At 46.7% G+C, this 16,852-nt stretch overlaps 1 protein-coding gene across 1 annotated transcript in view; it reads left to right on the top strand.

Annotated features, from left to right (window-relative positions):
• Nucleotides 1–16,852, top strand: part of plcl1 (phospholipase C like 1) — a 62,774-nt gene that overhangs the window by 30,425 nt on the left and 15,497 nt on the right. Inside the window, 2 exon segments of the mRNA XM_030343106.1 lie at nt 16,194–16,268; nt 16,383–16,670. Coding sequence (XP_030198966.1) covers nt 16,194–16,268; nt 16,383–16,670 — 363 coding nt within the window.

The raw sequence follows: 16,852 nt of genomic DNA, 5'->3' as shown, positions 1-16,852 counted from the left end.
TGCACCCAAACATGCACACGCACACAAACATGCATATGTTGACATCTCCTTTCTCTGATGTAACTTTGATTCTCCCTTCCCACTGTTCTCTTACTTACCTCTACTTCTCCCACTCTTTCACGCTCTCGAAGAGTTCACACCAGCCTACATCCTCATGATGATTATTTCTGGGCAATCTTGCAGCAATTTACATATTTTACCAGTGTTTTCATCAACAAAATGTCCATCAACCCCAGGATATAGAGCATGAAGCGATACGACGCCTTTCCCTCACATCAACCGTGTGTTCTTGCGTTTGACATTTGGTAAATAATGCCCCCTGATTGCCAGAGCTGAGCAAACCCTCTTAGCAGTTGAAGTCTTTAAAAGTCCCGAGGGGATAGGGCTGCTACGGCGCAGCTTGTTCTCCAGTTCCTGCGAATCAAAAGTGGCAGTTGAGTGATGCGCCACGATTCATGTTCTCTATTGTGAGTGTTACAGGAACACTGCTAACTAATAGGCGATTGAGGCAAGCAACTGAAATTAAACAGATTTCCTCCTCTGTTGGCAAAAAATAATCAAAAGAGACAGACTCTTATGGGGAATTGCCTCTGAGTTATCATTTGAGCAACCACTGTTGCTTATAATCTAAGCGGGAAGCAGATCTATAACCTGATTGAGAGATGTGATCCAATCAAAGACTGCGCCCTCATCCCGCTCGACGCCAGAGGGCAAAAGATAGAGGCTCATGATTTCCTTTTCTCTTCTGTTTTCGCTGCTACGTGACGTAGGAGACACAGCATCATAGCAAGCTAATGGATGTGGGTCCCTGCTCAGGGAACACTGGTTGCTTTAGGCAACGGAGACGTTTTCTCGCACCGCAGGAACCTTTGCAACCTGCTATTTCAGGGGCTGCCTTCAATCATACAAAGCAGTTTGTTCGAAAACCTGGAGAGATCCCAGGGGCTGCAACTCACATCCAAGGTGTGAGCAGTCATTGTGACCTGTATTGGGAGAGCTGTGAAGAATCACCAGGGCCGAGGAAGAGCATGAACTACACGAGATAGAGGTCAGAGTCTGCAGGACCACTGACATGCCCCAAAGGAAAACCCGGGAGGATTCCCTTATGGAACAGAGGAAAAGCCACTAGGCTGATGTTCGGTTTTAGTGATATAGCCCTTACTCACAGTTACAGCCTCAATAGGCTTCACAGGTTATATGACTTCAAAGGACAGCACACTAGCCCCCAAAAGAGCATGGAAAAACTCCTTTAATTATCGAGGAGAAAACCTTGAGATGGAATACAGCGTGAGGGATCCTTCCTTCTAGGGGTGGTAAGGAGTGCAGTGGGTGCCAATATGGACATGCACTCTGTATGGTAACGACCAGTCGAGGGTTGACACTTGGGGTTCTACTTCCTTTATTCTCGTTAGAAGGTCCAGGCGAGGGAGAGGCGTTGGTTGGTTGGCTCAGTTGTGTAGTCTTCAAAGATCGGATGACCTGATCTGCCAGTCAAAGTTCCATTAGGATGATGGATCACGATGTCGAGACTAGTATTGAGGCCTACTTGGGCTGGGCGTTGGATTGGTATCAAGGAGATGTCGGTTGAACAGGTTTCGCCGTCTTTTGTATTTGGTTGCGATGCAGCATCATTGACGACATTCATCAGATATCAGATCTGGAATCTTATGTCAAAGGCAAGGTCTGTTTGAGAGGCGACGAAACATGTAAAAATTAAACACTTTTACATGATTTGTAACTAAATAAAAAAGATGAAAATTTACGGCTGAAATATGAAAACAAAGGTTCAAAGTGAACCACAGCAACCAATACAAACAATATGTAATGTCAAAGTGAGAGAAATCCTCGTCATCCATAACTCGAGCAAAGAATGTCAAATATACAACCCATTAATATTTCTCTGTTGCTGCACACATATTTTCTTTAGACATCTGCTTCTTAAAAAGGCTCTTCATCCTTTTTATTTCCAAAAGATTAAAAGCAACAGGGATGTGACGTGTTTAACTTCATTCGATAATGTAATTATGTAGTATGTCTAGTCTACTACCTTGAAACTGTTATCTTCCTGATATGGGAACGCTCTCCAGAGATAGTCGGTTCATTTGTAAAATGGATTATGATCATCCCCTGTTCCATTGAGAATAAAACGGAAATGCATGTCTTTGCGTTTGCTCATTGTTGCTCATTGTTGACCAAATCAATTCAATGTACTCCGCTCCAGATGGGGCGGATATGAATTATTTTGACAGTACTGAAAAGCATTCCTTCATGTGGTCATCACTGTCCTTGGTGCTGTTATCCGAGCAGATACGGAGCTCCATAGCCTCCCTCCCCGGCAGAAGCACTTCCATCTAAGGTTGCCAGTTGTTTTTCTGCCTTGTTATTCAATCTAGTCTTTCTCCTCTTTCACACACACACACACACACACACACACACACACACACACACACACACACACACACACACACACACACACACACACACACACACACACACACACACACACACACACACACACACACACAGACACACACACACACACAGGCACACACACAGGCACACAGGCACACTTAAAAACAAATGCACACACACACACAATTAAAAACAAACACACACACATAAACACACACAAAAACAAGCAGGCATGCACAAACACACACACACACGCACACACACACACGCACACACACACACACACACACACACACACACACACACACACACACACACACACACACACACACACACACACACACATACAGATACACACGCACACAAACACACACATACCCTAAAGAGGACCACTTGAAGAAACGTCTGGCTGAGAATCCACAACCAGAAAATGCCTCTGTGCTACACACTTCACACAACTCTTTGTTAATCTCTCTCTCCCTCGTTCTCTCCCTCTTTCTCCCGCCATTGCTATCTCTCTCCAGCTCTCTTGCCCCAGCTCTCTCAGGCCTCCACGGGGTGTGACATTATGTGCAGTATGGCCGAATCAATACGGGGCAGGGGAGCGCACACACACACACACACACACACACACACACACACACACACACACACACACACACACACACACACACACACACACACACACACACACACACACACACACACACACACACACACACACACACCACACAGGCACACAGTTGGAGTGTTTTGGCTGTTTTAACCCTCCCCCTCCCCAAATATGTCCTTGTGTGTGGGTCGAGTACAGCTGGCCCAGCACTGGTATGTCAGCAGAGCCCGTCTGTGGGTCTGGTGGGGAGAGGGGGGTTGTAGGAGACATCAAGCCATTCATATTAAAACTGATATGAAAATTAGAGTTTAACACATCACCCTTATTTTGATGTCCAGCCTTGCCCCTCATCTCATCGCATTGAATTTAATCTTTCCTTCTCTGCTCCTCGCTTTTCTTCTATCCTCTCCTCTATTCAACTCTCCTCTCCTTTGCATGTTTTCTTCTCTCCTCTCTTCTCCTCTCATTTTCTCTTCTTTTCTATTCTCCTCTTCTTCTTTCCTCCCTTCTTCTCTCCTGTTCTCTCCTCTCTTTTTCCTCTCCTCTCCTCTCTTCTCATCTCCTCCCCTCTCCTCTCTTCTCCTCTCCTCCATAGCTCCTACCTGGGGTTGTCATTTAGGTAAAAGACTGCAGGGTTTTTCAATTTGATGCGAATGAGTTGCGGCAGTTATGTTGTAACAGAGTAGATACGCTGTCAACGTTCTTCTGAATTTACTTCCTACCAATCCCATGATGGAGGAAATGGATGTTTGAGATGTCTCTTATAGTCCATGTGTTGTTTAAGACACACACATGCATGCACACACAACTTAAACACACATACTGTACACCCCCCCCCACACACACACACACACATGCACTCAACATTGCTAGTGTACACACTCAAGTACACACCCACACAGACACACACACACATACACGGCCACACAAACACACACGCACCCCACTGGTAGTACAAACACTCACGCATCCCCCCCTACACACACACACACACACACACACACACACACACACACACACACACACACACACACACACACACACACACACACACACACACACACACACACACACACACACACACAAAGTCACACGCACGCACACATGCATGCACACACACACAAACACACACACACACACACACACACACACACACACACACACACACACACACACACACACACACACACACACACACACATAATGGGTGTATGACTGCATCATGCTTGTGTCATATGGAGGCGCACCGCGGGGCTGAGATATAATTGCCTCCCAATCAATTATTGAGAATCAGCCTTTATTCTGTCTCTGCCTCCCCTGCTTTGCTCCCTCCCGCCCTCTTCCTCTCCACGCCGGAACATTCCTCCACTCGTTTTACTTAACATCTCCTTTTTCAGAAACACCGATCTCGCCTTGACCCCCCCCCCCCCCCCCCCTGTGTTCTTCCCACACTGAGAACAGGAATAGAGCTCTCAGATGTCCCTCCGTGTCTCTGGAAACTGCTCGGGTCTTGGCATCAGTTTTCCCTGACCCCCCCCCGCCCCCCTTTCTCAACACTCCCCCCCCCCCCTCCCATCTCCCCTCTCATTTTCACCCTCTCCTATTTTCTTATTTTCCCTTCCGTCCTTCTACCTCTTCTGTTTTTTTTCTACACTATGTTTGTGTGTGTGACCACCTCTCTCTCTCTCTCTCTCTCTCTCTCTCTCTCTCTCTCTCTCTCTCTCTCTCTCTCTCTCTCTCTCTCTCAGCTCCAATCTCTCTCGCTCTCTCTCTCCCTCCCATTTTTTCAACGCTGTTCCTGCCATTCTGGAGCTCATCTCTCACCATCTCTCTCTCTTTCTCTAGTGTGGCTCAGTGTCCCTCTGTCCTTGATTTTCTCCCTGTAGCTTCCTGTCTTTGTGTTTTCATGCAACCCTCTCTCTCTCTCTCTCTCTCTCTCTCTCTCTCTCTCTCTCTCTCTCTCTCTCTCTCTCTCTCTCTCTCTCTCTCTCTCTCTCGCTCTCTCACATTCTCTTCCCGCCCCCTATCTCCCTCACCCCAAATCAGTAATAGCCCCTCCTCCTCCTCAATCTACTGCCTTCACCCTCTCCCCCTCTAGTATTTCCTTCCTCTCCCTTTCCCTTCCTCCTCCTCAATCCATCCTTGTCTATTTCCTCTCTCTCTCTCTCTCTCTCTCTCTCTCTCTCTCTCTCTCTCTCTCTCTCTCTCTCTCTCTCTCTCTCTCTCTCTCTCTCTCTCTCTCTTCCTATCTTCATCTCTCTCTCTCTCTCTCTCTCTCTCTCTCTCTCTCTCTCTCTCTCTCTCTCTCTCTCTCTCTCTCTCTCTCTCTCTCTCTCTCTCTCTCTCTCTCTCTCTCTGTCTCTCTGTCTCTCACACGCCGCTTCCTCCCAGCTGTGCTGTGTGGAGTTCTATCCGTTGGACTGGGCTGGAAACATTTAAGCCGTTATGTAACTCATCCCTCTCGCTCTTAACTGGGAAGAGTATTTCATGCCCCCCCCCCCCCCCCCCCAACACACACACACACACACACACACACAGACACACACACACACACAAGCCTCACACAACCACAGCGCTCAAGGAGAGTGGCAGTGGAGGACATGAATGGATGAATGATTGTATGGGGAGGATGGATGGAAGAATAGGGTAGGAAGTGCGAGGACAAGGAGGTGGAGGATCGAGTGAGGAATCGAAAGGGTGGACTCTTGAGGAGAGAGAGAGAGAGCAATCGAAGAATGAAAAGGGACAAGGGAGAGAAAGGGGGATCAATTGGAGGAGTTTAGGAGAGATGGAGAGACTTTTAGGATTGTTAACATGTCAAATTTACCCAGACACAGAACAAATAGACAAAGGCATCAAAAAACATATTAATATTTTTATGAAAAACGTTCACATAGAGAGAGAGAGAGAGAGAGAGAGAGAGAGAGAGAGAGAGAGAGAGAGAGAGAGAGAGAGAGAGAGAGAGAGAGAGAGAGAGAGAGAGAGAGAGAGAGAGAGAGAGAGAGAGAGAGAGAGAGAGAGAGAGAGAGGTCGCTTGTTGTCTGTCTGGTGACAAGTCCTGGTGTCGTGTCCTCTGCCTGACTGACTGAATTTCCTTCATGTGCACGGAGAGTGTTGGGGAGAACATCCAGACAGGCACATTGAGAAAAGGACATCCACACACACACACACACACACACACACACACACACACACACACACACACACACACACACACACACACACACACACACACACACACACACACACACACACACACACACACAACCATACACAAAGAAACAGTTTTATTGAAGAGTGTTTATGTTACTTGTGTGTGTTGATGTGTGTGTGTGTGTGTGTTTCAGTTTGTGCACATGGAATGTATCAAGATGAAGCCTAAATCTCGGTTATCTTCCATCCTTGCTTCAGTGGGCAGGGTTCGATCTTGCTTACAGTCATCATGCGTGTGTTCAAGTGTGTGTGTTTGTGTGTGTGATACTATTCAGTTGAAATCGTTGACATTGTGCGTTGTTACTTCCATGGTTACTTTTTTGAAAGATTTGCAACGGTCTGAGATGGCGATGACGGGTGAGTCCGTGAATGTCTCCCTCACCACTGCTTCACATCAACTGGCCATGGCACAGCGTGGTGTTAATGCTATGAAGGTATTATTGTAGCAAAAGTCTCAAGCATGCGTACACTAAAGTCACAAATGCGTAACTAAAGTCACAAATGCGTAACAGTAAAGTCACAAATGCGTAACTAAAGTCACAAATGCGTAACAGTAAAGTCACAAATGCGTAACTACAGTCACAAATGCGTAACTAAAGTCACAAATGCGTAACTAAAGTCACAAATGCGTAACAGTAAAGTCACAAATGCGTACCTAAAGTCACAAATGCGTAACTAAAGTCACAAATGCGTAACTAAAGTCACAAATGTGTAACAGTAAAGTTGAAGTCGTAAATATTTATTCTACCATTGTCAACACGAAATAGGGGCTACGAGTTCACAAATCCTTTGTTACGGGTGCACGTCCATCGATACGACTGCACGAATCTGCTGCTACTCTTGTGAACACGACTCTTTTTCTTGTGGGTACGACTCTCTTTTTCCTGTGAGTACTTTTGCTACACGCCTAGGTGGTATATGTGTAGCAAAAGTCATTCGTATGACGTAGAGCGTCCGTGGGCGGGACAAAATTGCATAAACCAATGAAAGTCGCCGGCAGGGGATGCACTTTTCAAACTACACTGGGACCAGTCCAAGATTCCACCTCCTCATTTCTGGAATCTTGACAAGTTCACAGAAGAGAAGACGGCATCCTACACGTCAAAGGTGGGTATCTTAAATTATGTTAAATTTCAGTTCAACTGAATTCCCCCCAAAGTAGGCTATTGCATTAACATGCCGCCAGTGTCATTCAATGTATTATAATGGTCGCCATAATATATAATAATATGTTCAGAAATGTCTCGGATCGGCCTACTGCACCGCCTTTGTGAATTTAATTCCCCCCCCCCCCCATATAAATCCCATATTCATACATTTAAATTTTAACTGGCTGACTAGGAAACTATATGAGATAATACAGGGGAAAATCTAAAATAAATACACAATAACACTTAGTTTCACTGAGTTCCAACAAAATGTAGCATAGAGTGCTCCCTACTTTAGAGACTGTGAGACTGTAGCGAATGAGGCGCGATAAGAAGTGTGAAGTTGCCCCCATCCCCCAAATAATTCGAAAATAGGTGGAAGCATGTGTGTTAGTTTGTGCTGGCAAATTAAACGTTTGTGCTCAAACCATTCTGGAGATATTTAGCATGTAATATCTCCACGTAAACCGATTTGGTTTTTAAGATAGGCCTATACACCTTAGTCCGACAAAAATTGGACCGAATCGGGTTTCTCATAGTCGGATTAAGACCCCTAGATTATTCAATTGATGTCGCATTAACCGTGTTTCAATCGGATTGGAATTCGATTTTGCGCGCGGGGTAGGCCCGAGACCGGGGCCTACCCAGGGGGCCCGGGGCCGTGAGCCTTAAGTAGCCGATAGTCGTGTTTGCGCCGTCGTAAAACGAGAAACGGCGATTTATTAAAAAAAGGTGGCGAAGAAGATGATGGAAGCCGGTGTCGTGCCAATGTAATTACCATGTAGTTAAAATGTACCCGATAAGAAGAGTATCCCCGGAAGCGGGATGCATGCATCGAGTGCATGCGCGCTTCGATTTCACCCCGTTCACCCAAGACTAAAAAGGCTAAAATAAAAGTAGATGTTTTTCTAAATGTTGGTCATCAACGAGTAGAATGAATGAATGAACGAATGTTGAATATGGGATTTAAACTATTTTTCGAAAGATGGGGGGGGGGGGGGGGGGGGGGGAATTAAATTCACAAAGGCGGTGCAGTAGGCCGATCCGAGACATTTCTGAACATATTATTATATATTATGGCGACCATTATAATACATTGAATGACACTGGCGGCATGTTAATGCAATAGCCTACTTTGGGGGGAATTCAGTTGAACTGAAATTTAACATAATTTAAGATACCCACCTTTGACGTGTAGGATGCCGTCTTCTCTTCTGTGAACTTGTCAAGATTCCAGAAATGAAGAGGTGGAATCTTGGACTGGTCCCAGTGTAGTTTGAAAAGTGCATCCCCTGCCGGCGACTTTCATTGGTTTATGCAATTTTGTCCCGCCCACGGACGCTCTACGTCATACGAATGACTTTTGCTACACATATACCACCTAGGCGTGTAGCAAAAGTACTCACAGGAAAAAGAGAGTCGTACCCACAAGAAAAAGAGTCGTGTTCACAAGAGTAGCAGCAGATTCGTGCAGTCGTATCGATGGACGTGCACCCGTAACAAAGGATTTGTGAACTCGTAGCCCCTATTTCGTGTTGACAATGGTAGAATAAATATTTATGACTTCAACTTTACTGTTACACATTTGTGACTTTAGTTACGCATTTGTGACTTTAGTTACGCATTTGTGACTTTAGGTACGCATTTGTGACTTTAGGTACGCATTTGTGACTTTACTGTTACGCATTTGTGACTTTAGTTACACATTTGTGACTTTAGTTACGCATTTGTGACTGTAGTTACGCATTTGTGACTTTACTGTTACGCATTTGTGACTTTAGTTACGCATTTGTGACTTTACTGTTACGCATTTGTGACTTTAGTTACGCATTTGTGACTTTAGTGTACGCATGCTTGAGACTTTTGCTACAATAATACCTTCATATAATGCTTGCCACAGACGCACACAAACACACACAAACACACACAAACACACACACTCACACACACTCACACACACACACAAACACACATTCACACATGTGAATGCACTGACACACATTCAACCACATACAATCACACACACACACACACACACACACACACACACACACACACACACACACACACACACACACACACACAGACACACACACACACACACACACACACACACACACACACACACACACACACACACACACACACACACACACACACAGATATACACTCACACACACACAGGAATCATTACTTGAATGACTCATAACAACACCTGCTCTTCAGGGATATATATTTATTTGAGTGTTGATGACTAATATGAACAGGGTGTGGAGCTTCACACATTTTAAAACTCCTGTCTCATTACCCCTGCAATTTCTTCATCAGTTCACACCCAACAAATGGATGCCATGGTTTACAGTTGAAAACTGAAGTATGTACATACCTTCTTATGCAGGCCTGCATGTGAAAGTTGATGTATCGGCCCCCATCATTGTCCCTATGCTCACTACACCCTTGATCCATTCCAGATGTGACATGTCAATAATGATGCATTTTATGCATGTCACCTGTACATATCCACCTACCAGTCGCTGCCTGTGGTCAGTGAGCCATCCACTGTTGAGTTGAGCCTTGGTGAAGACAGCGTGGATGCTCGTAATCTACTGCACCGGTCTATTGTAGTAATCTACTGTCAGCGTGCAGAGCAATAATTAGCTAGATCGTGTACTTATGTTGGTGCCTGAGGCTGGGTGGGTGAGTGGGTGAGTGGGTGAGTGGGTGAATGATTGGTTGAACAGCGGATTACTGCCACTGCCAGCCGGTCTGACAACATTGTAAAAAGAGTATGTAAAAGTGTGCGTCGTAGAGTGACTATGTACATAATGGAAGTGTGTGTGCGCTTTGTGTGCGTTCGTGTATGTTTGATTGCAGGGATGCAGTTCCGACTGTCAGCATTTGTAGAGATGTCGGTTTTAGTGTGCGTTCATTTTTTTTAAATGTGCCAGAGTGTGCATTTGTGTTTGTGTGTACAGAGTTGAATGCGGTTCAGTCCGTCAGCAATTATGCAGATGTTATAATGTGCATGCATATCGAGATATGAGTACGCACCATGTGTGTGTGTGTGTGTGTGTGTGTGTGTGTGTGTGTGTGTGTGTGTGTAGGTGTCCTTGAGCATGTGTGTGTGTTTGCGTGTGGGCGTGTGCGGCGCTGTCAGTCAGAGGGTGAGAAAACGGGTCAATGAATTAGTCAATGGATGGAAACAACATGCCATGTCATAACCAAGGATTCTGAGTACAGATCAGGGTGTGTGTGTGTGTGTGTGTGTGTGTGTGTGTGTGTGTGTGTGTGTGTGTGTGTGTGTGTGTGTGTGTGTGTGTGTGTGTGTGTGTGTGTGTGTGTGTGTGTATAAAGCATGCATGTGTGTGTGTGTATAATGGATGCATGTATGTGTGTGTGGGTCACCTTTCTAAATATATCCATCTTTATCTCATGGTTGATGTAGCGGTGGGTCAGGGAGAGGGTAGCATGTATGTTTAGCGGTAGCCCAGAGGGAGCAGGTAGTGCAGAGAGAGAGCACTGGGGCGTACGGAGCAACACCTACGTACCCCTCGTCTCAGTACAGTGGCTCCGTTGTTCTATATCTATTTAATTAGATTTTTTATTGCTCTTCCCCCTCCAAGCTTTTCTTGCCCCCTTTCTTTCATCTCTCCTGGCTAATGTATTTTTCCGTTCAGAGTACTTATTCAACTATGTCTCTATTTGGGCTGTTCTTTTTGTTACGGGGAATTTTTTTGAGCCGTTCAGTTCTCCTTTATTTATTGTGCTCCAATTTTGCCCCCTCCTCTCAATCGCCTTTCATTTTTGCTGTCTGGTGTCACAGGGTCACACTCCCATTCTTAATACACTCTCTCTCTCTCTCTCTCTCTCTCTCTCTCTCTCTCTCCCTCTCTCTCTCTCTCTCTCTCTCTCTCTCTCTCTCTCTCTCTCTCTCTCTCTCTCTCTCTCTCTCTCTCTCTCTCTCTCTCTCTCCCTCTCTATCTCTCCCTCCCTCCCTTTCTCTGTCTCTCTCTTGTTCTCTTGCTCTATCTCTCTCTCCCTCTCTCTCTCTACCTCTCTGTCTCTCTCTCTCTCATTATCTTGCTCTATCTCTGCCTATCTCTCGCTCTCCAACTCTGTGTGTGTCTCTCTGTCCACCTCTGTGTGTGTGTGTATGTCTCTCTCTCTCTCTCTCTCTCTCTCTCTCTCTCTCTCTCTCTCTCTCTCTCTCTCTCTCTCTCTCTCTCTCTCTCTCTCTCTCTCTCTGTCTCTCTTTCTCTGCCTCTATTATCGGTCTTGTCAGAATGTTCTGTCGTCCGCTCCAGACTTTGATTTTTTCTCTCCGGCGTCTCTCCATCTGTGGTGGTGGTACTTGTCCCTGGCAGCCAGCCAGTCAGTCAGTTAATCAGCAAGTCAGCCAACCAGCTATTCAGTCGGTTATCCAGTCAGCCTGCCATCTAACAGGTCAGCAGACCAGCTCGTCAGTCAGTCAACCTACTAGTTAGTCAGCAAGCCAGTAGCCGACCAGTCATTCAGCCAACCAGTCAGTCGGACACAAGTGTCTCTCTGTCAGCCAGTCAGCTAACCAGTCAGTCGGACACCAGTCAGTCATAACCAGTCAGCCGACACATCAGTCCACAGTCGTCATTCATTCAGACAAATCAGCACAGGAGAGAAGTCGGCAGAGTGCCAAACGAAACAGGAGATTCGAGTGAGAAAGTGCAAAAAAAGTTTGTAGAAAGAAGGAGATAGAGAAAAAAGAGATAGGGGGCTTAGGGAGGTTTGGAGATTATGAGCGATAGATGTCCTTTTAGGCCAAACAGCGATCAGCATTAAAAGCTTTATGGGGACGTTGCCATAGTTTCCTGGAGGGCACCGTGGGTCACCGTGTCTCCAATGCAGTAAAGGTTGCGTTGTTTTTTTTTCCCTCTCTTCCTGGAGGACCATGAATGCCATGCATGATTATGTCAAAGTACTACTGAAGACCTGCACGCATTCATGCTGTCACTTCCCACACACCCACACGTGCACACACACACACACACACACACACACACACACACACACACACACACACACACACACACACACACACACCTGTACGTACACATGCGCACTAAACGGGCACTCACGCAAACAGACACACACATGCGCACACACCCGCGCACACTCGCACACAACCGCACACACAAACTTACAAACACACACTGTGATTAAGTAATGCTTGTGTTAACAAGTCCTGCTCACTAAGACATAGACCCGGACGGACAGGACAGTAGACGGCCAGACAGGCAGACAGACAGATAGAGAGTGTGTCCACAATTCCCCCGCTCTGCCCTGTCCTCCTAAATACCGGATGACCTGCTTTCATTAAGCCTGTGTGTCCAGCCGCCTCGCTGACCAGCCCCTCCAACTCAATAGAAAAGCCATTTTTTGGGACAGTTATTGGAATGAAGATAAACAAGCAGACATGCTGCCCTTGATGACACACACACACACACACACACACACACACACACAGACAGACAGACAGACAGACAGACAGACAGACAGACAGACAGACAGACAGACAGACAGACAGACAGACAGACAGACAGACAGACAGACAGACAGACAGACAGACAGACAGACAGACAGACAGACAGACAGACAGACAGACAGACAGACAGACAGACAGACAGACAGACACAAACACATACACATGCATGCACACACACACACACACACACACACACACACACACACACACACACACACACACACACACACACACACACACACACACACACACACACACACACACACACACACACACGTACACACATCTCCAATTTCACAAATTTAGAAATCAATGAAATGTCTCCAGTTTTCTCCTCTGCTACGAAATATCCCTTTCTGTGTCTCCTTCCTCTTTTCCCCTCTTGCTCTCTCTATATAGAAATGTGTGTGTGTGTGTGTGTGGGGGGGGGGGGGGGGGGGGGAGGGGTGTGTGCATGCGTGTGTGTGTGTGTGCTTTGCATCTCTGCGGTGGCCATGTGTCCTGCTCGGCCGTGTCCAGCCGACCAGCTGTGGTGACAAAGTGTCTGGAGCGTCTCCTGGCCTCACCTGGGTGCCAGGTGCCTCCTCCCCTTGGCAGAATAGAGGCCACGGTCCTGGTAGTCCATGGCTAATCTTCAACGCTTATTGTGATGAATTGAAGTGACGGGAGAAAGGCCACGGTCACTTCTACCATGTTGCGTTCAATGTTCAAAAACATCTTGATTGGCCCTGAGGGGGAAACTCATTGTTCGGAGCCGGAGGATAGCAGTTCCACAGGAGGTCCCATACATATTGGGTTTCTTTGAGTTGTGATGAGGGCGTTTAGCAGAAGGATTTAGATCTTGAGATCTCAGGGACAGAGGGGGAACTGTTGCGCGTGTTCGGGTGGCATTAGGTACTTTTCCACTGCACACAAAGGCCACTGGTCACCCGTGGCCCCTGGGGAATTACGGGTCAGTTTGTGTTTCCATAGGAGGGCACTTATAAAGGGCACGTCTTGGCCCGCAACAGTCGAACTGGGGACCGCTTCAGCCCAAAGTGGCTGAAACATCTCGCGGCATTGCCATGACCTCATTTCGACATAGTAATTGCATCATTTTTCCGTGTTGCGGAGGTTGGATTGGGAAAGTGTCCACCGGAGCACGCCAGGCCTGATGTGTCGAACCCAGATGCTTCTGAGGTCATCGCTCGCGGAACGGGTTTTAAGCGGTGGGAAAGTGCATGGTATTCTCCCCCACCACTGCTGCTGGGAGTGGGTCTTCAACCGAGGACCGGTCTCACTGAGTACCATCAAAGTGAAGTTAACCCTGCTGGATTCAAACAGTGAGATTCCCTTCTTAGCAAGCATCATGATTGCTTCCGGGATGAGAGTGACCCTAGACTGTGACATGCATTCCACCGGGGGGGGGGGGGGAGAGAGGGGGGAGGGAGGAGAGGGAGGAGAAGGTCAGTGGGTTGGTGACATTGTGGGCTCATGTTGCCCCCCCGCGACCTCATGGTCATTAATTGATGAGACAACCAATGTCAGGTTACAGCAGACTGTCCTTCGTCACGCAAACCCTCACTGCATGCCTCTGGCCATCCTCATAATTACCGCACATGCACACTCACACACGCCCGTATGAACTCACACTCACACTCACCCCCCGCTCGCATACCAGCCTGGTCAGCCACCTACACACGCGCGCACACACACACACACACACACACACACACACACACACACACACACACACACACACACACACACACACACACACACACACACACACACACACACACACACACACACACACACACACACACACACACACACACACACACGCAAACAAACACACATATATGTCATGCACACACATTGGGTAGAGTCAGGTAAACTGAAGTCAACTGCTCCTGTCAAACACACTTAGTGTCTGCTCAATTTAATATCTTTTAAACTCAACTTTGTCCAACCCATGCTACTTATTTTATTTGCACATTAGCCCACAATATGGCTTGGTAAACAACAGCACGGCATCGTGACGGCCTCGCCTCTGTCTACCCTTTTATTCCCATTGCAGTGAACTAATGTCATTTCACTATTGCATAAATATGGGATTAGAGCAGGAAGCCTCTGTCTGTTGTCTCGCCTAATGAAATGTCTCGGGAGGGATGCGATTACCTCCCCGGATATGCCTACTGTCACTGTATTTCGCACACCCTGGGTTGTTGCCTTTGAAAATAGAAAACAACCCTATAGTCGGGTGGACTGACAGCAGCAGCAAGCGCATGTGTAATCAATCCATGCAATGGTTATTTAGTTATACGAGCCATGGGTATCTTTCACATTCATCAATGTCAAGTTTGTTTCCTTTATCTTCTTTCAAACTGATATGCTTGCGTAAGCACAGAGATGCAATCTCCCTGTACTTTGGGATAATAAAGGTGGCAACACAGCTATTCTAGAGCAAGTGTCAATCAATGAGGGGTGCAAATAGGGCTTTCTGTTAGAGCCAAATTGAATTTCATTGTGTTTTTTAGCATACGAATACGATGGCAAATACACAGTCAATAAGACATTACTATAAGATGTTTAAGCCATTGAATCATTAGATTAAAAAACAGAACTACAACTACAACTAGAAACTGAAAAAACCCAGTGTGTTGAAACATGTCAATGCGACATAGCTTTGACATTCTAACCTCTTGTGTCAGTCTAACCACAGCTGTCAATCAATATGTCGTCAGCCTGAGATGGCTAGCTGGTGGACTATGAGCTTAGCTACGGACACGCAGCATGTCTGTGTGTTCATGCACATGGTGTGTATGTTTGTGTGTGTTCTTCATATGTGTCTAAATATGTCTAGTCTCTAGGGTTAGCTTGTCAGCCTGATGACTGGCAACCGATACCTGATAGATGAAAGGAAATTAGGTTTCAAAAAATCCATTCTTCAGCGAAGCTTGGAACAATGAGTCCATACTAAAATAAGCCTTGGGTGAGGGCCGAGACTTTAAACTCCCTGACAGGAGGATGGAGAGAGAGACAACAAAATAACAGCTGTATACTTGTCTTTGTAAGAACATGCTTTATTTGTGCTTCACATCTGCTTACTCTGAAAATAGGTAATGCTCCAGAACCAAATCATGAGAAACTATAAATGACTCATGACGCAACTCATTTTTTTCAAAATCTTTTAAAGGTCAATGCTGCCTGGTTAAGTGGTTTTGAACAAAGTCAAATAACGCTCCTTAGTTCAAGGTTTCCACAGCAAAAAATGTTATTCAAAGATCTCAAACTGCTGTTTTCCCAGGATCCTTCGGTGCAGAAGATGGGGGCTGGGAGAAAGAAGACGGTGTCCTTCAGCAGCATGCCCTCTGAGAAGAAGGTAATCGCACCTAGCAACACAACCCCCTCCAGTCCCCAGGTCAGCCCAACTAAAAGCCTTAAACAACCCGTTCTCCTCGTTGATTGGTCCTCCTCGTGGTCCTTCTCCCCCCAGGTCAGCAGCTCCTCGGACTGCCTGGCCTTCATGCAGGGCGGCTGCGAGCTGAAGAAGGTGCGGCCCAACTCCAGGGTCTACTGCCGCTTCTTCACCCTGGACCCGGACCTGAGCTGCCTGCGCTGGGAGCCCTCCAAGAAGGACGGGGACCGGGCGCGCCTGGACATCTCCTGCATCCGCGAGGTCCGCACCGGCAAGAGCACCGAGACCTTCCTCCACAACGGGCCTCTGTCCGAACACCTGGCCGAAGAGGCGGCCTTCTCCATCATCCACGGGGACGAGTACCAGGTGAGGTGGGCGGGACCAGGTGTGTTGTTTGATGAAGTAAGGCTGTATTGCAGTAGTGGGCAATGCCACATTCATGCAATAGCAAGACGTCAGTTTGTCTGTGCGTTTATCCATCCACTGAACCACTACTAGCCCGATCTACGCCTAACCCTTAAGCCATCCATCCCTCCATCCATCCATCC

The sequence above is a fragment of the Gadus morhua genome, chromosome 20, assembly GCF_902167405.1.
Source record: "Gadus morhua chromosome 20, gadMor3.0, whole genome shotgun sequence".
NCBI lineage: Eukaryota > Metazoa > Chordata > Actinopteri > Gadiformes > Gadidae > Gadus > Gadus morhua.
Note: the sequence above shows the minus strand (reverse complement) of the source record. Positions and strands in the feature narration are given on the sequence as shown.